Source organism: Gadus morhua, chromosome 15 (assembly GCF_902167405.1).
Source record: "Gadus morhua chromosome 15, gadMor3.0, whole genome shotgun sequence".
NCBI lineage: Eukaryota > Metazoa > Chordata > Actinopteri > Gadiformes > Gadidae > Gadus > Gadus morhua.
Genome location: NC_044062.1, coordinates 27,453,968 through 27,476,992, shown reverse-complemented (window position 1 = coordinate 27,476,992; position 23,025 = coordinate 27,453,968). Strand labels below are relative to the sequence as shown.

Here is a 23,025-nt window from a genome sequence, read left to right as displayed (position 1 = left end):
ATAACATCAAGACACAAGCATATCCAATTATAAATTATTTATTTTCTTTCAAAAAGGAATATACTTTTGGAGACACAGCAAATCACATTTTATGAAGATGTACAATTGATCATTGATGTATTTATTTAAACAGCATCAACGTTCATTTGTGATAACTTATAGATACCAACATATCATCCACTTATGTATGCTTCATGTACGATTAAAATCAGTGTACTTTAAGAGAAAAGTCATATGAAGGACATGAACATTATAAAATAGTCGTGCACAATACGTTTGGCTTCAAATTCCTCATTAGAAATTCTCTTTTACACTTTTGCAAATTGCAATGTAGTGGAAGCAAACATTTGGCACGGTAAGAACAAAACACAATCCATAATAGAAATTACATTTTAAATGTTAAACCGTTTACTCCTGTACACTGAATCATATGTTAATAAAATAAGCAACATGAGTTAAAAACTTACTCTGAAGTTTACTAACATAAAGTTTTGTCAATTTGACCGAAAACTCTCGATAGAATAACTATATATAAACGAATGAGCAGTGTAGATTATCACAAAGAAACTTATTTTTAGTCCCTTTCAAATGCAGGCATTTTTACAACGTGAACACGGTTAGCATGTTCCACAAGAGTACACTTGGCCTTCACTTCCCTTGAGGTGCACACCATCAAACGTCCAGTGTTCTCAACCTGAACAAGGAACTTTGACACATTGACATTGATATCACCGTCATAGACGACAAATTGGTTTTGCGTCGGAGACAACTCATAATAATATATAAGCAACTCTGAGCATGAACAATCTTGTTTGCATTGACAGACTTTGGATAAGACTACAAAAGAAGCTATCAACCCATATGTTCCTTCTGTTGCAATTACAGAATTGTTTCTCTTGTAGCCAGCTGCGTAGCCTTGGGTTGTCAGTAACATTTTCCATACAACACAACGTTTGAATATTCGACAAGGAATATTGTGCAGATAATCGTTTAATGGGAATCTATTTTCCAGTGCAACTCTTTCACACGCAGATAACTGCCTGTAATTACATTTCCCCAACATCACTATGTGCCTGGCAATGACAGTTCCTGCCTTCGTCAGATAATCCAAACCGGTTAATCTACAAAAAAGCTCACGGACTGGTCTTGGTGCGTCCTCAAACACTGCAGTTCCTGAACGAATTAACCTCTGCTGGGCAAAGAAGTACTTGAAAATCTGACAAGGTACCGCCTGCGTGCCATTGAACAAATCAAGTAACTTACCATTTGCATCTTCATATACAAATGCAGAGTTGGCCCACAACGACCCCCAGTCCCTCACACTCTGTGCCAGATGCACAAGCAAATGAGAGTTATATGAGCAGTGTTCGATGCCATACAGTTGAGGAATCTGTGCCACAAACTGGACCAGACACAGTTCTGCACAGTTGACCTGATCCTGCGTTGTCACGGAGGAGAGAAGAATATGTAATGCAAATGCTAGTAGCATCCAATGTTTGTAAAACCTCCTGGGTAGAAAGTCTTTCATAACAACTGGGGAATACAACAACAGAAACGCTCTCCATTCAGTGGCTTTCCAAAAGGCTCTCTCAGAAAGCGGTCTTGGGTTTCGCCTGACTTCACTTGGGGGCTTGATCTCACATAGGGCACTGTCAATCTGTCTCATTTGGTCAGGGAGTAGGTGATATTCTTCGGCACTATACTTGCCATCAAGCCACAGGTTGGTAAACTGTCTAACGACTCCTAGACACACAGAATGCATGTAATCTGGTACAAATCCTTTGACAAAGTCAAAGGAAGGTAACAGAAACAAAGGACTCGCCCCTTTGACACCCATCTGAGCTTCGCCGCTCTCAGTTGCTCTTTCGGCTAACTCAACTGTGCTCGCCATGGATCTTAACGGAACTATATCAGCTTGTACAGGATACACCCTGGTGTGCCCCTTTCCCTTGTCAACAACTTCACCTTCATGGCAACAAAAGCCACATCCATATTTTCCGTTAAACTGTTTAAAGTTTTGAATCATGGCCCGCGCCACAGCATCACAGACACAAACTAGTGCATGCACTCTACTATTCCTCTGCAGGCCAGTACTATCGATCCAAGCTACACCATTCTCATGTAAACTCTGGAGCTCAGCAATGAACGGAGCGAAATAGGTGTCGACCCGGGGTTTGTGCCGCCCAAACCACAAACTATGCAACATAATGGATTTGCCTCTTTCGTCCAGTGACAGCTCGTTTATTGTGCAGAGTATTGGCCAAAGAGAATACTGCGAAGATTTGAAAACGGGAACGCCGTCACAATTGAAAGATATGGTGACATTGTCCGGATTGTCGATAAAATCACCCTGATCTTGGTATAGCTTTCCTGTGTTTATGTCTCCTACACTCTCATCATGTCGAAAGTGGCCCCGCAGTGCCGACTGTGGCAAGACGTTTTTGAGCTGATCGGCTAAAGGCATCACCAGAAAGTAACTTGCAGATTTGAGAAGTTCCTCCTTGTGCCAATGCTTCAGGCAAGTTTCACAATGGTAGTCTGGTCCTTTGCCGATGTATCCTACACAGTCTGTGCAATAGAAATGCAACTCTACCTTGTCGGACAGATTGAAGAAAGCTTTGTCCAAGTACCACTTGCTTGAGGGAACACATCCTGGAATGACGGTATTAAACAAATCGAGAAGGTCTTTCATGGCAACACCAGATAATCCGTGCCTTAGGCACAACCCCATCAGCATCGCTAGCAGTTGTCCCTTTGAAATATCAGCTCCTTCAAAGACAGGGTTGTTGGCGTCAAAGTGCTTTTCATCAAACAGCTTCTCCTGAAAAAACATCAACAAATATTGCACTTTAATAGGTATTATGCTGATAATTGTCATTTATCCAATACTTGCTACACAACAAATCATTGTTATCCCATATACAGATCATAACAATTTGCATTATAGATATTGTTAAGAAGTGTTATACAATTATACAATTATATAATTGCACAACAGTTACAAAGATCAATCACCAAAAATTATAACCATTTAGGTCAGGGCTGAAAGGTGCTGCAGTTGGTGGGGGTCTGTTGAATCAATGCCATGCCTTTGTTGCGAATTTGCATAGGGGAACTAGCGGAATGATAAGAAGTAGCACGGCATATGGGAACTAGCGTAATGGTAGGAAGAAATACAACGGCAGGGGGCAGGGGTGAGATTGCGTAGTAAACATCTGCCAGGAGAGGAAAGAAGCAAGTTCGGGAGAAGATTTAGAGGATTCAAGTATTTATCGCCAGTATATTTATGAATAGTTTATGTATCTTTTTTTTTTTATGTAGCAAGTTTCCCCAGTAGTTCGAAGGATAATGATGAGCATCTTGGCCCTATTTTAAAGTGTATGAATACAGTTTCTTTCATTTCAGTTACGCTCATTGGTCAGTTTAGGGGTAGCGTCACTCGGATGTGGGTATCAAAGGCCCTACATCAAGCCAGAAAGCCAGTTGGAGTTGGGGGGACAGCGCAGCATCAGCGCACCTCTAACACACTCTCAGCGCAACGTTTGCGCACCTCTCTCCCCTTAGCGCAGCATCCGCACACCTCTTTAGTAACCTTCTCCTCTTAGCGCAGAATCAGCGCACCTCTTTACTCTTTTCTTTGAGTCTTTGCTATTTTCTTTCATAAGTATTTGTGCAGTATCAGGAAGGTAAAATGTGGGAATAAGCTTGTCTTGGAGGTCTAGGTCAGAGAGCAGTATTTTGGAGGTATATTGAGAGGAATCAGCAGTGGTATGTAAAAAATTAGCTTGGGGATAAGAGGAATACTGTAATAGATTTATGCGACCACCAATTAGGCAACTAGAGGATATATTGAATGTAAAGAGAGACTTGAGGCAGCATGTACAGTGATATTTCAGTTTGTGACCATGGTGGTCACAAAAGTATTTGTGCAGTATCAGGAAGGTAAAATGTGGGAATAAGCTTGTCTTGGAGGTCTAGGTCAGAGAGCTGTATTTTGGAGGTATATTGAGAGGAATCAGCAGTGGTATGTAAAAAATTAGCTTGGGGATAAGAGGAATACTGTAATAGATTTATGCGACCACCAATTAGGCAACTAGAGGATATATTGAATGTAAAGAGAGACTTGAGGCAGCATGTACAGTGATATTTCAGTTTGTGACCATGGTGGTTCTTTGAATTATAGAGGCTGATGCCATATATATTTCAATTGTATTGATAGTTTGATCATACATTTGTATGGGGTGGCAGCACAGGCGCAGTAAATCCGTGGAGGGGGGGGGGTAGGGGCCCCACACTGTATACTGTGTTTAGTTTACGGTGTGGGCCCCAGAGCAGTGTGTAATTACAACATACACCCTTGGCACGCTACAGTTTTCGTGGCAGCAATACGATTTGGCCACTTACACCCTCGGCACGCTACACCTTGATATGGTTCTCTAAGTAAAACTAAAAAGTCACCCATTTTTACACATTACTTGTTATAACAGACAAGTTATATATATAAACTAACCTGACGAAAGCCAGGCTGTCCATGTTCGTGGCCATCCCCTGCTATATATTGCTCTGCGCCGTCATATTCTTCTTGTTGAGCATTCTGGAAATGAAATATCAGGATTAGTATTAATGCAAGGTTCCATGGCTATATATTGGCTTGGTCATTATTTTCTATCCGGCTTATGAACACTGCTGCTTTGAAGAGGATTCACATCTTGTTAACATAATCATTATCGCTTATGTCTCACCAAAGTTGAAGAATAGCCTTATTCTGCATTCTTCTTTCCTCTCTCAGCTCCTTTTCTTATCGCTTATCAAACTTATTCCAGTATTGTTTAAGGTGAAATGTTCTTTTTACTTAACTTTAACATTGTACACAGTTGCATTAATTGTTGATATATCGCATAGGTCATCATTAAAAAATATGGAAAATAATGTAGGCCTACCATATGCTGTAGTAGCTCACTGTCACATGTGTTGCCTCCATGTTCATCCATATTTCCAACTTCCATTTGTAATCCCCTTTCTGGGCCAGAGCCAGCAGAGACATCTTCAGATGAATCACTGATGTCACTAGAAAGACAATATATAAAAATATACATAAAGGGAAAATTAATGTAAATATTTGTGCTTCAGTTACACAGTAACTGACCATATGGTACCAAGTTGACACTTATATTATACCTATAAAACATGTCACATAAGACGCATACAAATGTTTGACATAGAAAATAATGATTTATATAATTAAATGAAATAATATTTTTTAAAGAGAGAATGAGTTATTGCTTATACACTGATTATTTTACTGCCTCGATATACTAAATATAGAGTACCATAAATAAAAAAGGACAAATATATGGTATATAGAATGTAGCATATATAATGGATATTTTTTCATAAGTGTCATAAACTAATAATTCAACACCATGCAGTTCAATTCAGCCAATTATAAATTGACCCAATGCACCATAGATGAATAAAAATCACTATATTGCATCAATATTAAACAAAGAATATACAGACTGAACATTAAGATATGTAAAATGAACATTCATAAAAATGGAATTTCATCAATTTCAGATCATAAAATGACTAATTGTATCCAGAATGTTTAGATTTGAATACGTTTTTCTTTAACTAAGTTATTTAAGTATCACATGGAAGATTTTACTTACAAGGTTTATTTCTTACACTGTAAAATATATTAAATCTCATGTAACAGTGTTATTTTTTACTTTTGACCCTGATTGTGATTTACCCGTTCATGCCTGTATAAATATAAGCACATAACTTATATTATGCAATAAATTACCAGCCCTGCCGTGGTTATATAAGCCATTTTGTAGCCAAATGGGTGAAACTTGTGTGGACAATTATGGCTGTGTTATGTAACTTAATATTACTATACCATCAACATTTGCACATTACAGCATTGCATTTACCTTCTAACATATGATCACACATCTACTCATGGAGCCAACATTACAGAACGTTTTGCCAAAATAACATTTCTAAAATCACAATGTAGGTGAAAAATTGCTGCATGAGCAGCTTAAGCCTTAAACAGTTAAAAAGTTGCTCAGGTAATAAATGGCATCAGGTGTAAGTTACACCGATCCACTTATACTTACTCTATTTGACATTGTACAACTTGTTCTTGTTCTTGTTCTGAAAGTTCTTGTTCTGAAATCTCTGATGCAGACGCAGGCGGCAACCCTTGTAATTCATCTTCAGAATCTGACGATGACGTCGGTTCCGTTCTCGCCGACTTCGGAAGCTTTCGATATAACTCAGTAGTCCGAGGAATATCTTGTGATTCGTCAGATAAATATCGCTTATAAGATGGCGGAATCTTTCTCCCACGATCCATTTCTCGATCCCACTCCTAAAAACAACTACAGATAGGTCGCCAGTGCTCTTTCATCTCAATCAACTTGACGCAATCCTCGTTCTGGATCGCACTCCAGTTTCCGGTCGCAGGTGTGCGCATGTGCGATGAAATCTGGTACAATGCGGAATATTGAATATCAAATGCTTATTTTTCGCGCTTGGACCATTACTCACAGAGCTATCGAGTGTAGTCAGTTTGAAAATTGCATATTCATTTTTGCATGATCCTGTTAGACCGCTAATTATCACGTGAGTCCGAGTTTTAGGACCTACCGCTTATCCGGAGTGGAGCTTTTTAAATATTGTGGCGGCCTTTCGCAGCGGAGCACTAACGGTCGCGGTTCGAAGTAGTCTGACTTGAAGAACTATCAATATTAACAAGATGGTAATGTTAGCTGTTTTTGCCTTTGATGATTTTTCTGTCGACATTGGTGAGCTCTCCTGGATTGAGGGAGAATTTGACGAGCAGAATGAAGCACAAGAATATGTCGTGCGATGGAGGGAACGAAATGGAAAAGTTAAACTTTGTTCGGCCAAAATAATGGCAACCGGAGGTAAGACTGACAATTACATAAAATCATGTTCTATTTGGACCTATAGTAACTTATAACAGTACCGTATATAGGCATACTTAATTATATCAGTTAGATGTAGGCCTATCTATTAATTTACTGCAGTGTGCTCGTGCAGTAATTTCCGTAAATAATTTACACCTATGCATGCATATGTGCATCTACTAGGCCTATCGCCTAGATCTAGTTCTCATGCAGCTAAGCTTGTTGCAACTTTATTAAATGGAAGTTTATTATGACTTATATGCATTATCTGATTTTCTTTCTATTTAATCCCGATTTCATAGAGGATAGGAGAGAACTGGTCGAAGTGAGGAAGAAAGCGGAGTTAGGCCTTCTGGATGTGGCAGTCACACCTACATCTAAATGTGGAAAAGGCCAAAGGCGAAAAATTCCAAATTCAAAGAACGTGCCATCTGAGGATGGAAATGATGAGCATGTGGCCGAGGTAATGAGGTATCCATGGAATCTTCTTATGCAGATTTTAATTAACATTTTTAAATATGTATTGTAGTTCATTCTGCATTTTATATACAATTTAGTATGTTGATTTAATATTCCAAACATTATTAAAAGTATATAGCTTTAATAATTGTTGACCAAATTTTTTTTTTTAACTAATCTGAACAAAATGGTCAAATAGTCTCATAGTTATCTTATATCGTATTATTACTTCTGATAAAAGCTTATTTATCTATCCTTTTTAACAGTGTTTTGGTATCCTTTATCTTAATAACAATCTTATAAGAAGCAATTTAAATGCTGGTGCATATGCAATAATGGCTATTATATATGTTAATTACTTTTTTTTATTGCAGCCGAAGACCAAGTCAAAACGCAAGCAGGCAACAACTGCACTAAGTGCCAGCAAAAGTATTTTGCAGAAGTACAAAAATGCACAAGTGAGATTTCTCATTATGTTAGGCTGAGCTATTCTGAGGGAATATGGTGAACATTTGGAATTAACATACAAGTGGTCCTATGTATAAATACATGAATAACTGTTTATTGTAGATCATGCAACTGAGACCCCATCTGGCTCAACTGAGACTCCTTGTGGCAAAAGGTAAATGGAAATTAAGACCTGCTAATTAAAGGTTACTTGATGCCATGCACCTACTGAAATATCTATTATTTAATGTAGGGTGACTCCTTGAATGCTACAAACATAATATATGCATTACCATAATAATTTAAGTAATTTTGTCTCAGAAAAGGAACTAATTATTGTGGTCTAATCTGGTTCATACCATAGCACATATATCAGTAGTATGGGTTTCCTTTCATATGGTGCTGGATACATCCAGTTTTTATCATGATTGTCAAGTGCTTGGAATTTGATTGAAATTGATCCCAAACATGCTATTTGTGTTGGTGGTACTCTCGCATGTGATCTGTGACTAGTATATATAAATACATGAACCACCAAAATGGTAGCGTTAATTAATCCTTGCATTCAGTTGTCAATGTCTACAAGGGGCAGTGTTACTGAATCTTTGTTTTTTTATGCACAGCTGAGGCACGCAAGGTCTTCCCCGAGGCAGCGGAAGCTGACATCAGGCGCTTCATGAGGGAAAAATTGTCGAATGCAGCCAAAACTCTGCGGCGTAAAGAGAAGTCTGACCGGACTTAATGCTATATATGGAGATTTTAATCAGAATGTTAGCGAAAAGTTCGATCTGTAAGTACTACATTTATATATCAACAGCTAAGCCAGTGAGTTCAAACAGGACACAACATGTACATCTGTGATAGTCTTGATACTGCTTGAAACTGTACTTGATAGAATATCATGTTTATGTTAATGCACCAGTTCATGTGTGGTTTGTCTTTTGTTTTAAATATTGCACGGTTGTGAATATATTTGGTCATATAGGGAGGAACTTATAAATTCATGTAGCTTATCTTTTTTGTAGAAAATGGATAACCTTTGTGTCATTGGTTGAGGTTATATGTATTTTTTATTCTGGTCCTCTTGAGTTGTAATATAATTAAATAAAACGATTCATTGTATCTAAGCATTTGTGTTTTTTACGTAAAGCCTAATACATAACCAAAGTCGTGCAGGAAAATATGGTATTGTTTGGACTGACACATTTCATAATTTTCAGATTATCTAAGTTCTATGATGCTGTTGCCAAGCATGTGATACAGAGCCAACCTGACAGCTACCACTCCTTGTACAATGGTATGGCACACTTACTATGATACATTTACTATGGTAAACTTTGGTAAAATGTAAGGTATCATAGTAAGGTACCATGGTAATTACCATAGTAAATGTACCATGGTAATTACCATGGTAAATGTACCATGACAAGGTACCATGGTAAAATGTACCATGGTAAAGGTACCATGGTAAAATGTACCATGGTAATTACCATAGTAAATGTACCATGGTAATTACCATAGTAAATGTACCATGACAAGGTACCATGGTAAATGTACCATGGTAAAATGTACCATGGTAAAGGTACCATGGTAATTACCATAGTAAATGTACCATGGTAATTACCACAGTAAAAGTACCATGACAAGGTACCATGGTAAAATGTACCATGGTAAAGGTACCATGGTAAATGTACCATGGTAAATTTGTCAAAAATCCCATGGTATACCATGGTATACCAAGGTACAATTACCATGGTACACTTACCATGGTACATTTACCATGGTACCTTACCATCGTACATTTACCATGGTACTTGTCAAAAATCCCATGGTACAAAATGTACCATAGTTTACCATGGTACATTTACCATGGTAAACTTTCATATGGGTTATGACGACATATTCGGCGAAATTCGAAATCAGAGAATCTGAGCTTTCATTTTTCAAAGGCAGAGCAGGATACCTAGTGGTCGTTTAAACTTAATGTAATTTCTAGCCACTGGGGGACCATAGGCAGGCTAGGGGATCTCATATTAATGTTAGAAAACCTCATAAAGTGAAATCTTCATGCCATGGGACCTTTAAAAGGACCTGCAAAGGTTCTTATGGTGGATTACGTCTGCTGTCAATACATTGGTACCCAAACCCAGAGGTCTGCGCCCACCATAGCTGGCCCGGAGGTGCGGGGTCTGCAAGCGGCTGTCCTTGCGAAGGCTGCCGATGATGATGGTGACACAGGAGAGGAAGAGGACCAGCCCGATGACGATGCCTGCCACCACCAGGGGGGACACCAGGAGGGAGGCGTCCTCTGGCTCGAACCAGCAATTTTCGAGCTCCCCATTGCTGTGGTTGAGGCTCACTGCAGGGAGGGATGCGGGGGGCGAGAGAGCAAGAAAGAGAAAAGGAATTTGGGACGATCAAAATGTACACTGTAGTTTAGTGAATGGGGTGTCATTTTGATGTCTGTGTAAACGTTTTTACATTGCCAAATATGCCCGTCTTATGCACGCCTTTTACCTGGCATGGCCGGGCATTTACACTGACCGAGGTATATTACCGACTGGCGCTAGCACCCCAATTAACCCTCCCAGACCCTACATACATTGGCGGTTTCATTTTGATGTAAATGCGATTATACGGCTTCGCGGTTCCAGGGGCGGGACTTGGGGAGAGGTGTTGCTGCGTTGTTTCTACAACAGAGACAAATAAACAACAACATCTTGCCTAACAAAACATAAAAACATTTGTAGTATGCAGATTAGCCTAAAGAGGTCTGCTCTAAACGGGGACTGACTCACATCAAGGAAACAGGGATTACGCACTTCGCTTCCAGCCAATCACCTGGCAAACGTCCGGTCCCTTGCAAACAAGATGGATGAGCTGCTGCTTCTCAACCATAAGAACTCAGACTTTTACAGATCCGCCGCCCTGTGTTTCAGTGAAACATGGCTCAGTGAACGCATTCCGGAAAGCGCACTTCAGCTGCCCAGTTTCCAACTCATCCGAGCGGACCGCAACACAGAGCTTTCGGGGAAAACGAAAGGCGGAGGAATCTGCTTCTACTTAAACGAAGGTTGGTGTACAGATGTTACAGTGCTGAAAAAGACGTGCAGCCCTCACTTAGAGACCCTCTTCTTTAACTGCAAGCCCTTTTATTCTCTGCGGGAGTTCTCCTCGTTTGCTATGGTCGGTGTTTACATACCAGCATCATCCTGCGTAGCACACGTGCTGCAACAGCTGGCCAACCAGATAACAGACATAGAGAAAAAACACCCAGACTCATTTTAACAGCGCCAAACTCGAGCAGGAACTCCTTAAATACAGCCAGCAAATCAAGATTCACACCAGAGACAAAAAACACTTGACCACTGCTACACTGTTTTAAAGGATGCCTACCGTGCCGTTTCCCGGGCAGCTCTAGGTCTCTCCGACCACTGTCTGCTTCATCTCATTACAACTTACAGCCAAAAATTAAAAACATCTAAACCCGTGGCAAAGACTAAAGAAATGGACAAGGGAATCAAAGCTGGAGTTGCAGGCTTGTTTTGACTGCACCAACTGGAGCGTTTTTGAAGCTGCAGCTACAGACCTCAACGAGCTCACTGACACTGTAACATCTTACATCCGTTTTTGCGAGGACATCTGTGTGCAATCCAAGATCCTCTGCACATACAACAACAGCAAACCTTGGTTTACTGCTAATCTTAGGAGGCTGCTTCGAGCCAAAGAGTAGGCCTACAGTAGTGGGGACCGGGACCTATATAAGCAGGCCAGGAACAATCTGACAAAGGAGATCAAGGTAACCAAAAGAAGCTACAGTGAGAAATGAAAAAATAGTCTCTCAGCCAACGACCCTGCATCAGTTTGAAAAGGCCTGCAACAGATCACAAACTACAAGAGGGCACCCCCCCACCCTGCAGAAAATCTCAGATTGGCTGACGACCTGAACAACTTTTACTGCAGGTTCGAAAAGCACCCACCATCACACCCCTCACGCGCAAAAGGTTTTCCCTCAACACCCAACCCCATCCCCCCACCTGCGCTAACTATCCACTAGAAGGATGTGTGCCGGCTGTTTCAGAAGCTGGAAATCAAGAAGGCTCCAGGACCTAATGGTGTGTCCCCCTCCTGCCTGCGAGTCTGTGCTGAACAGTTGGCGCCAATCTTCACGCAGATCTTTAACAGCTCTCTGGAGCGGTGTGTAGTGCCCTCCTGCTTCAAACGCTCCACCATCATCCCAATCCCCAAAAAACCCTCCATCACAGGACTAAATGACTACAGGCCAGTCGCCCTGTCCGTGGTAATGAAAGCCTTCGAAAGACTGGTGTTGAGCCACCTGAAGGACATAACAGGACCCCTGCTGGACCCCCTGCAGTTTGCCTATAGGGCAAACAGGTCGGCGGATGATGCTGTCAATATGGGACTACAATACATCCTACACCACCTCGATTAACCTAGGACGTATATGCCAGGATCCTGTTTGTCGACTTCAGCTCGGCATTTAATACAATCATCCCTGAACTCTTACATCAGAAGCTCACCCAGTGGATCATCAGCCTCCTGATTGACAGGCAGCAGCATGTCAGACTGGGGAGCACCACATCCAAAACCTGGTCCATCAGCACTGGCGCGCCACAGGGGTGTGTCCTCTCCCCGCTGCTCTTCTCCCTCTACACCAGGGGCCGTATCACAAAGCATTTTATCTTACCGCTAGGAGTGCTCCTAACTCGCACTAAAACATTTTACGTAGGAGTTTTTTCTTAAAAGTTATTCACAAAGCCACTGAGACCTACTCTTACTAGGGATAAATCACAAAGAGTGAACTAAGAGTGACGCGCCGTTGCTATGGATTACGTAAATTCTCGTGCACGAGTTTAGAAGCAGTCAGTTCGGTGATTGGTTGTTCAGACGAGCCCACTGAATCACCGAAAAACAAGGAAATAGCCTAGGCTAGAAATGAATTCCTATTAAGTAGTTATAGTGCAGTTAGCAGAATACACGCATGATGACAATTTTGTGTAGACCACGATAATGACGTTGTAGCCCGCACGTTCAAGAGAGAGAGAAAGCAAACAATAAAAATACGTAAAATTTAAAAGAAAATAAATGTTATGAACTACACAAGTGTTGACTGATTTGTGCCAAGGTGTTTACCTAAAATGTGTTTTCAAAGTGATCCCTAAATGCCAGTCCACTCGGTTCCACACGGCCAAATTCATTGTCATGTTGATCGCCATCATCATCATCATCATCATCGTCTGGCTGTGGAATGTTCCTCCGCTTGCAGAGGTTGTGTAGAATGGAATGGCACATACAGTGATTACTGTGCTTGCCCTCTCTGGGGTGAGGCGTATTTCGCCGTGGAGGACATGAACCGACGTTTCATCTGCCCAATTCCTCTCTCCACAACATTTCGTGTATGTTTGTGTGCTCTAGCATATATGGAAGAAATCAGTAAACAATAATAAATATGGATTCAACAAATAAAAGGCGTCAAAGAGCCAATACGATGTGTTTTACGCATAGGACTAAGCGTAATCTGCGTAATCACTTACATGTTATACTTCAACTGTGCTCCCGGTTGTGGATTGAGGTAGGGTGTCTAGAGCCACGTCTTGCATGGATAGTCACTGTCTCCCAGCATTTGACACCGAACTGGTACATCTCAAAAAGTTGCCTCAAACCGCTCTCCATTAAAATATGCGAATCATGGGTAGCTGAAGATCCAGGCCACTTTGCAACAACATCCAGTAGGCTATGTTAAAATTTGCATCAATAACAACCTGCGTGTTGATGGAACGCACTTTCTTCCTATTGACGAACACGTCCTCGTCTTTTGATGGCGCAATTATTTTTATGTGCGTCCCGTCTATAGCACCGACCACACCGGGCATACCTGCAATTGCCATGAAGTTGGCTTTGATCCTGTGTAATTGTTGAATGTCCAAAGGAAAGTTTATGGCACGGCTGACTGATGGCTGCGATATTTTTAAATCGTCGGCATTGCAAAGTTGCATTGCACCTGTTGCTAAATAACGTAGTAGGCCTATGGCAAAACATTTTATTTCGGGACTAATCTGATTATTCCTGTTAGTCGGGGATGTTATTGCATTGCGATTAACTCCACAACAAGTTTATTACCCTAACATTTCGTCTCGCAGGCAATTACGATTCTTTGTGAATAGGTCTTACTGAGTTAGGAGTCCTCTTGAGGACTTTTAAGCTCTCCTAGACTTAGGTGCTACTTTTAGGCTTAAAATACTTTGTGAATTGCTCTTAGTGAAAAAAGTTAGGAGTCCTAAATTTAAGAGTGACACGCCCATTATTTTTAGGAGTTACTCCTAAATTCGCCAGTCAGGACCTACTTTTAGCCCTAAAATCCTTTGTGAATACGGCCCCAGAGTCCATTTCTCCTTGAGCAGATGAATTACCCATGTGCTACTCCAAAGGCGGTGAGGTGACGGACAAGATGGTGGTGTGCTTGAAGTAGGAAGTAGGAACAATGAATTGGAGCAATTCATTGTTCAAATGATCATACTGTGTAATTTCCCTCAAGAGTCACAGTATAAAGCACTATATTATACCCTCACCCCACTTTATCTACTAAAGACCTTTGAGCTGTCACAGATGGCCCCATGCAATAAGACCAAATGGACCCAGAGAATAACTGATGATGAACAAAGATGTCACTCATAAAGCTGATTATGGGTCTGCTCCTTTTATATACCAGGGGCCGTATTCACAAAGGATCTTAGGGCTAAAAGTAGGTCCTAACTGGCGAATTTAGGAGTAACTCCTAAAAATAATGGGCGTGTCACTCTTAAATTTAGGACTCCTAACTTTCTTCACTAATAGCGATTCACAAAGTATTTAACATGTCGCGTAAAACGCTTGCTTGGGCGAACAAGGAGGTGGAGACGTTCGTCTGCATTCTTGGGGAGGAAGACGTTGTTTACGATGTTTACGTAGCTGCCGCGGCAATCGACATCCGGCCTACCACAAAGGGTACTGTCGGCAGTGGAAACGCGACCTCGGAACTGAGCTGGGCTATACCGCCCCCTCCCTACCGCACCTTTGCGATCCGATCCGTTCCGCACCCTGCAGTGGAAACGCGGCCTAAGTCTAGGAGAGCTTAAAAGTCCTCAAGAGGACTCCTAACTCAGTATGACCTATTCACAAAGAATCTTAAATGCCTGCGAGACGAAATGTTAGGGTATTAAACTTGTTGTGGAGTTAATCGCGATGCAATAACATCCCCGACTAACAGGAATAATCAGATTAGTCCCGAATAAAATGTTTGGCCACACTACGTTATTTAGCAACAGGGGAAATGCAACTTTGCAATGCCGACGATTTAAAAATATCGCAACCATCAGTCAGCTGTGCCATAAACTTTCCTTTGGACATTCAACAATTACACAGGATCAAAGCCAACTTCATGGCAATTGCAGGTATGCCCGGTGTGGTCGGTGCTATAGACGGGACGCACATAAAAATAATTGCGCCATCAAAAGACAAGGACGTGTTCGTCAATAGGAAGAAAGTGCGTTCCATCAACACGCAGGTTGTTATTGATGCAAATTTTAACATAGCCTACTGGATGTTGTTGCAAAGTGGCCTGGATCTTCAGCTACCCATAGTGTGGTAGGCCATAATACATTTTATTTAACAGTGCCTTTCAGGTCACTCAAGGACACTTTACAAGTTTAAAACAATTTAAAACAAGGGCAAACAAATAACAAAACCATTAAAAGTGCAAGTAAAAAAACATGACAACTACAGTGAAAATGCTATCCTGAAAAGGTGGGTTTTGAGAGAGGATTTGAACTGAGGGAGGGAGTCAATTTTTCGGATGTGAGGTGGGAGTGAGTTCCAGAGTTTGGGAGCAGAGCGGCTGAAAGCTCTGCTCCCCATGGTGGTGAGCCGGGCAGAGGGGACAGTAAGGTGGATGGAAGAGGAGGATAGAGGTGGTGTGGGGGGTGAGGGAGGGACGGAGGCGATTTATGTTACGAAGATGGAAGTAGGCAGTGCGGGTGGTGATGTTGATATGGGATTTGAAGGAAAGTGAGCCATCGAGGATGACACCCAGACTCTTCACCTGGGGGGAGGGGGAAACTATGGAGCTGTCAAATGAGAGGGAAAAACTGTCAACTTTGAGTAGAGATGATTTAGTACCAACTAAAAGGATTTCTGTTTTATTGGTGTTAAGTTTGAGGAAGTTTGAGGTGAACCAGGTTTGTACTTCAGAGAGGCAATAATGATTCACCCATGATTTGCATATTTTAATGGAGAGCGGTATGAGGCAACTTTTTGAGATGTACCAGTTGGGTGTCACTTGCTGGGAGACAGTGACTATCCATGCAAGACGTGGCTCTAGACACCCTACCTCAATCCACAACCGGGAGCACAGTTGAAGTATAACATGTAAGTGATTACGCAGATTACGCTTAGTCCTATGCGTAAAACACATCGTATTGGCTCTTTGACGCCTTTTATTTGTTGAATCCATATTTATTATTGTTTACTGATTTCTTCCATATATGCTAGAGCACACAAACATACACGAAATGTTGTGGAGAGAGGGATTGGGCAGATGAAACGTCGGTTCATGTCCTCCACGGCGAAATACACCTCACCCCAGAGAGGGCAAGCACAGTAATCACTGTATGTGCCATTCTACACAACCTCTGCAAGCGGAGGAACATTCCACAGCCAGACGATGATGATGATGATGATGATGATGATGATGGCGATCAACATGACAATGAATTTGGCCGTGTGGAACCGAGTGGACTGGCATTTACGGATCACTTTGAAAACACATTTTAGGTAAACACCTTGGCACAAAACAGTCAACACTTGTGTAGTTCATAACATTTATTTTTCTTTTAAATTTTACATATTTTTATTGTTTGCTTTCTCTCTCTCTTGAACGTGCGGGCTACAACGCCATTATCGTGGTCTGCACAAAATTGTCATCATGCGTGTATTCTGCTAACTGCACTATAACTACTTAATAGGAATTCATTTCTAGCCTAGGCTATTTCCTTGTTTTTCGGTGATTCAGTGGGCTCGTCTGAACAACCAATCACCGAACTGACTGCTTCTAAACTCGTGCACGAGAATTTACGTAATCCATAGCAACGGCGCGTCACTCTTAGTTCACTCTTTGTGATTTATCCTTAGTAAGAGTAGGTCTCAGCGGCTTTGTGAATAACTTTTAAGAAAAAACTCCTACGTAAATTTTTTTAGCGCGAGTTAGGAGCACTCCTAGCGGTAAGATAAAATGCTTTGTGAATACGGCCCCTGATCTCAAACATCGCTATCCTGAAAGGGTTGTGTTTTTGAATAATGTTTTTTGCACTTTGGACTTTGGCGGCATCAAGTGGCCGTACATGTGTTATTTAAGTATTTTCTGTTCCCTTGCTTTGCCAATTAGCCCTGTCACCTGTGTCTTGTTGCTCCGGTCACATGACCAATCAAGCCATGCATATAAGCCCTGCTTTTGCCGATGTTCAGTGCTTAGTCTTTGTTGTGCCACGTTCGTACTCTGACCGAAGCTAGTCTTGTATTGGAAATGATTATTGATCCCCTGTGTTTTGACCGCTTGCCTGCCCTCTGGATTACCCACTTGGATTTGCCCCATTGGTATGACGTTTTGGACTTTTGTCTTTTCTGTTGGTTTTTGCTCTTTTTGGATTTTGCCCTCGTTTTGGAATTTGATCTTCTGTGTTTTGCCCAAGGACTTTTTGCAATAAACAACCGTTCAGTTTCACCCTCTCTGCACTTGAGTCTATACCCTTCCCTTTTGTTAACTGGGTTCAGAGTAGAACTGTGGATTCGCAGATCCGGGCTCGATCCCCAATTCTGACAGAAAGACTAAGCCATGGATGACTCAGCAGAGACCCCCCCCCAGGATCCATCGGATATCGAACGCCTCATGGCTACCCTCACCAGCTTCGGAGCTACAATAGAAACCCATGCCCAAGCCTTGCCCAATCTACAGCAACGTGTCCAGCAACATGACCAAGTTTTACAACATATACTGGCAGAGGTGCGGAGAATCGGGAATCTAGCAGCTCCAGCACCGGCTCCCAACCCGACTCCGGCATCATCTCCTGCACCACCTAGTCATGAACCGAGACTGCCTGCGCCACAGAGATATGATGGAAATGCAGGTGGGTGCAGAGGCTTTTTGACACAATGTGATTTAGCATTTGAGCTACAGCCCTCAAGTTATCCAGGTGATCGATCCCGAATAGCTTACTTAATCACCCTAGCAACTGACAAGGCTCTGACCTGGGCGACTGCTATCTGGGGTCAACAGGGCGCTATCTGCTCTAATTATTCGGATTTCAAAGAAGAAATGTTACGTGTCTTCGACCGATCATTAGTGGGCCAGGAGGCAGCCAAAAGACTTCTAAGACTTCGACAAGGACCAGGCAGTGCTGCTGACTATGCAATTACTTTCAGAACCCTGGCAGCTGATAGTGGTTGGGACGAGCAGGCCCTAATCTCAGTCTTCTACGACGGATTGTCTGATGCCCTGAAGGATGGATTGGCTACCGTGGAGACACCCAATGACTTTGAGACATTAGTCTCCCTGGCTTTTCAGCTAGGCAACCGCCTGGGTGAGCGCCACCGTACCCAACCTCACGCCCGGAGATCGGCTGATGTACCAGCTCCATCCTGGAGTTCTGCTCCCAGCTCGTCCAGTGATCCTGAGCCCATGCACATCGGAGGAACCCGTCTCTCTCAAGCTGAAAGGGACCGCCGTAGAAGGGAGGGGCTATGCTTTTACTGTGGTAAGGCAGGCCACCTCCGAGCCTCTTGTCCTGACTGCCCGGGAAATGGTCAGCCCCGTCAGGAGTAGGGAGGAGCATGACTGGGGCAACATACTCTCCCGACTCCCCAGGCGCAGGAGTATTCTTACCTGTATATCTCTCATGGGGAGAGCAGCGACACACTTTTCAGGCCTTCATCGACTCCAGCGCTGCGGGAAATTTTATGGACATTAGTGTAGCCCGACGTCTACATGTGCCTCAGATTGCAGTTAATCCTCCCTTCACTATCTCTACTCTTGATGGTCGCTCCTTAGGTAAAGGAAGAGTGACTGCTGCCACTGCCCCCCTGAGACTCCTGTCAGACAATCACCGGGAGGAAATTACCCTGTACCTGATTGACTCACCCGGGTTCCCTGTGGTTCTTGGTTTTCCCTGGCTTAACCGGCACAATCCCTCTATTGACTGGGCCACTGGAACTGTTCTCGAGTGGGGACGCACTTGCCATGCCACTTGTCTCCTGCAAAGTTCTGCCCAACCACTAGTGGAACCTGTTGATGCCTTGGAGCTATCTCAAGTTCCTGTTGAATATTTGGACCTGAAAGAAGTCTTTATTAAGGCAAGAGCATCTACGTTGCCCCCTCATAGGTCCTATGACTGTAGCATTGAGCTTTTGCCTGGCACCAGTCCTTCCCGTGGGCGTATCTTCTCCCTGTCTTTGCCAGAACGTGAGGCCATGGACAAATACATAAAAGAAGCCCTGGCCACTGGATTTATTCGACCCTCCACCTCTCCAGCCGGGGCTGGATTCTTCTTCGTGGGCAAGAAGGATGGGGGGCTTCGACCCTGCATAGACTACCGGGCCCTAAACAAGACCATCCGTAATCGCTATCCCCTGCCACTAATGTCTACTGCTTTTGATTTGCTCCAGGGTGCCAAGGTCTTCGTCAAACTCGACTTGAGAAATGCGTACCATCTCATTCGTGTCCGCAGGGGCGATGAATGGAAGACCGCCTTCAACACTCCAACAGGGCACTACAAGTATCAAGTTATGCCCTTTGTCTTACTAATGCACCTGCAGTGTTCCAAGCCCTTATAAATGATGCTCTCAGAGATATGATTAACCACCTTGTTTTTGTTTACATTGATGATATTTAGATTTTTTCTAAGTCCCTTTCAGATCACATTCCCCATGTCCGGCAAGTTTTACAGAGGTTCCTGAAGAACCACCTGTTTGTTAAGCCGGAGAAATGTGAATTCCATGTGTCTGAGGCGACTTTTCTAGGGTTCATCTTGAAGGAGGGTCGTGTTCAAATGGATCCGGTGAAGACTCAGACAATAAGGAACTGGGCATCCCCTAGGTCCGTCAAGGAGGTGCAGCGGTTCTTGGGATTTGCCAATTTTTACAGGAAATTCATCAGGGGCTTTGGCACTGTGGCTGCGCCAATCACTGCCCTCACTAAGGGCGGTGTGCCGTTCATATGGACTCCTCAGGCTGAAGGGGCGTTCAGACTACTCAAGGAGCGTTTTTCGTCCGCACCTATCCTTGCACTGCCAGATCCCTCTCTGCCTTTTGTTGTGGAGGTGGATGCATCCAATGTGGGGGTTGGTGCAATTCTTTCCCAGCGTATCTCCGATGGGAAGTTGCACCCTTGTGCATTTTACTCTCATCGCCTATCTCCCACAGAGGCCCGATATGATGTTGGGGACAGAGAGCTACTGGCTGTCAAGATGGCATTAGAGGAGTGGAGACATTGGCTGGAGGGGGCCCAAGATCCGTTTTTAGTCTGGAGCGACCACAAGAATCTGGAGTATTTGAAGCAGGCTAAGAGATTGAATCCCCGCCAGGCCCGGTGGGCACTTTTTTTTTCCCAGTTTAACTTCACCATCTCATTTCGGCCAGGCACCAAGAACCAGAAACCAGATGCCCTATCTAGACAGTTTGAGGCCCTCGGCGCTGGGATGACAAGTGTCCCGTTATCCCCAGCTCCAGGATTGTGGCCCCTGTCCGCTTGGGCATTGAGACCGAGGTCAGGAGGGCTCTCCAGCAGGATCCAGGACCAGGAACGGGTCCATTGGATCGTCTTTTTGTTCACCAGAAAATGAAGTCCAAAGTATTACAGTGGGGGCACTCTTCATGCCTGGCAGTACATCCTGGCAATCAAAGGACTCTGGAGTTTTTGAAGAGACGTTTCTGGTTGCCGGAGATGGAGAAAGATGTCAAGGCATTCGTGTCTGTGTTCGTAGTAAGACACAGCATCAACGTCCTCAAGGTCTTCTCCACCCCCTCCCTGTTCCTGGTCGTCCTTGGTCACACCTTTCAGTGGTGACCTTCATTACTGGCCTCCCCTCCTCTGAAGGTAACACAGTTATTTTAGTAGTGGTAGACAGGTTTTCTAAGTCCTGTCGCTTTATTGCCTTGCCAAAGTTACCCTCTGCTCTTCAAACTGCCAAACTAATGTTTGAACATGTTTTCCGAGTCTATGGGCTTCACCAGGACATTGTGTCCGACAGGGGTCCTCAGTTCTCCTCCCGGGTGTGGCGAGCCTTCTGTAAACTCATTGGAGCCACGGCCAGCCTCACATCCGGGTTCGATCCCCAGTCCAATGGGCAAACGGAGAGGGTCAACCAGGAGCTGGAGGCATCTCTGAGGAGTCTAGTGGCTGACCACCCGTCATCCTGGAGTTCCCGGCTGCCGTGGGCTGAGTACGCCCACAACACACTCCAGTACACATCTACTGGCATGTCCCCATTCCAGTGCCAGTTTGGATTTCAGCCACCTTTGTTTCCTGAGAAGGAGAGGGATGTTAGTGTCCCGTCGGCGCTTCAGTTCGTGAGACGGTGTAAAAGGACCTGGAAACAGGCCCGACGGGCTCTCCTGCGGACCTCCAAAAGGAACCAGCGCCACGCTAACCAGCTTCGGACACCAGCCCCCAGCTTCCGCCATGGTCAAAGGATTTGGCTGTCCGCCAAGGACCTCCCGCTGCGGGTGGAATCCCGCAAGCTGGCCCCTCGCTATGTGGGCCCCTTTAAGGTGATCCGAAGAATTAATCCTGTGTGCTACCGCCTCCAGGTGCCTCGCTCTCTTAAAATAAACCCCACCTTCCATGTGTCCCTATTACGCCCTGTATTCACTTCCCCTCTGGCCCCTGCCCCTGAAACACCCCCGCCCCCCCGTGTTATTGGAGGCCAACCGGCCTTCACCGTCCGCCGTATTGTGGATTCCCGTCAGGTTCGTGGCGGGTTGCAATACTTGATTGACTGGGAGGGATACGGCCCAGAGGAACGTTCCTGGGTTCCAGCACGGGACGTTCTCGATACAGACCTCCGTAAGGACTTTCATGCTGCTCACCCGGACCGCCCTAGGAACGTCAGGAGATGTTGAAACATTATTCAAAAACATGACAGGACCCCTTCCCCTAGGAACGTCAGGAGACGTTCCTAGGGGAAGGGGTCCTGTCATGTTTTTGAATAATGTTTTTTGCACTTTGGACTTTGGCGGCATCAAGTGGCCGTACATGTGTTATTTAAGTATTTTCTGTTCCCTTGCTTTGCCAATTAGCCCTGTCACCTGTGTCTTGTTGCTCCGGTCACATGACCAATCAAGCCATGCATTTAAGCCCTGCTTTTGCCGATGTTCAGTGCTTAGTCTTTGATGTGCCACGTTCGTACTCTGACCGAAGCTAGTCTTGTATTGGAAATGATTATTGATCCCCTGTGATTTGACCGCTTGCCTGCCCTCTGGATTACCCACTTGGATTTGCCCCATTGGTATGACGTTTTGGACTTTTGTCTTTTCTGTTGGTTTTTGCTCTTTTTGGATTTTGCCCTCGTTTTGGAATTTGATCTTCTGTGTTTTGCCCAAGGACTTTTTGTAATAAACAACCGTTCAGTTCCACCCTCTCTTCACTTGAGTCTATACCCTTCCCTTTTGTTAACTGGGTTCAGAGTAGAACTGTGGATTCGCAGATCCGGGCTCGATCCCCAATTCTGACAGGTTGCTCTTATGAGTCAAGTTTCAATTGTTTGGTTATTGAATGTGATAAGCTTTCAAATAGACCCTCTCCACCACTCAAAGTATCTTGAAACGCATTTCTTCTGACGAAGGACTAAGAGAGCTACGTGAACTCAGGGAGATCATGCTATACACAGTCCTGCTCCGAACCAGGGAGACGTTCTCAGGCCAAAGAAAGGGGAATATTGATTCTGCTCTGATGCCCTTTCCCTAGGTGAAAGCAGACATTGGTAGTTATAAATACACAACTTAAATAGAGCAATTCCAGAATTTGTTATTTTCAATAACATCAATTTTATACCAGATTTACTGAACTCTCGTAGTCAATATAAAACAAACAAGGATACGTTAGGTCAGAAAATATCGGTTCATCCTGATG

The 23,025-nt window shown here is 43.5% G+C and overlaps 2 protein-coding genes and 1 long non-coding RNA gene across 11 annotated transcripts in view; 1 reads left to right on the top strand and 2 right to left on the bottom strand.

Moving 5' to 3' along the window:
* The window catches only part of bean1 (brain expressed, associated with NEDD4, 1), a 60,437-nt gene that overhangs the window by 12,973 nt on the left and 24,439 nt on the right, over positions 1-23,025 (bottom strand). For all 8 annotated transcript variants that reach the window (XM_030379504.1, XM_030379508.1, XM_030379510.1 and 5 more), the window contains one exon: positions 10,015-10,209. In XM_030379504.1, the coding sequence (XP_030235364.1) occupies positions 10,015-10,209 (195 nt within the window). The remainder of the gene's footprint in view (positions 1-10,014; positions 10,210-23,025) is intronic.
* LOC115560189 (uncharacterized) lies at positions 168-6,599 on the bottom strand. 2 transcript variants are annotated; one of them, XM_030379502.1, is made up of 4 exons: positions 6,129-6,599; positions 4,941-5,067; positions 4,511-4,594; positions 168-2,821 (listed from the first exon to the last, which is right to left on the bottom strand). In XM_030379502.1, exons 1-4 carry the CDS (start codon positions 6,365-6,367, stop codon positions 575-577), a joined length of 2,697 nt encoding a protein of 898 aa, XP_030235362.1. In that variant the 5' UTR covers positions 6,368-6,599; the 3' UTR covers positions 168-574. The 2 variants fall into 2 exon arrangements, with proteins under 2 accessions (XP_030235362.1, XP_030235363.1); XM_030379503.1 differs by lacking the exon at positions 6,129-6,599 and having other exon boundaries at positions 4,941-5,496.
* Positions 6,812-7,836, top strand: LOC115560195 (uncharacterized). The gene is made up of 3 exons (XR_003979711.1): positions 6,812-6,941; positions 7,247-7,407; positions 7,778-7,836. It is a non-coding gene; the product is annotated as an uncharacterized LOC115560195 (long non-coding RNA).

Bases quoted from the DNA above. Each gene is read 5' to 3' on its own strand.
- LOC115560189 (XM_030379502.1), bottom strand. From the start codon at position 6,367: ATGGATCGTGGGAGAAAGATTCCGCCATCTTATAAGCGATATTTATCT. The intron at 5,068-6,128 runs GTAAGTATAAGT...TTGTCTTTCTAG, and splicing joins GTTGTACAATGTCAAATAGA to TGACATCAGTGATTCATCTG. The intron at 4,595-4,940 runs GTAGGCCTACAT...TTTCATTTCCAG, and splicing joins GTGAGCTACTACAGCATATG to AATGCTCAACAAGAAGAATA.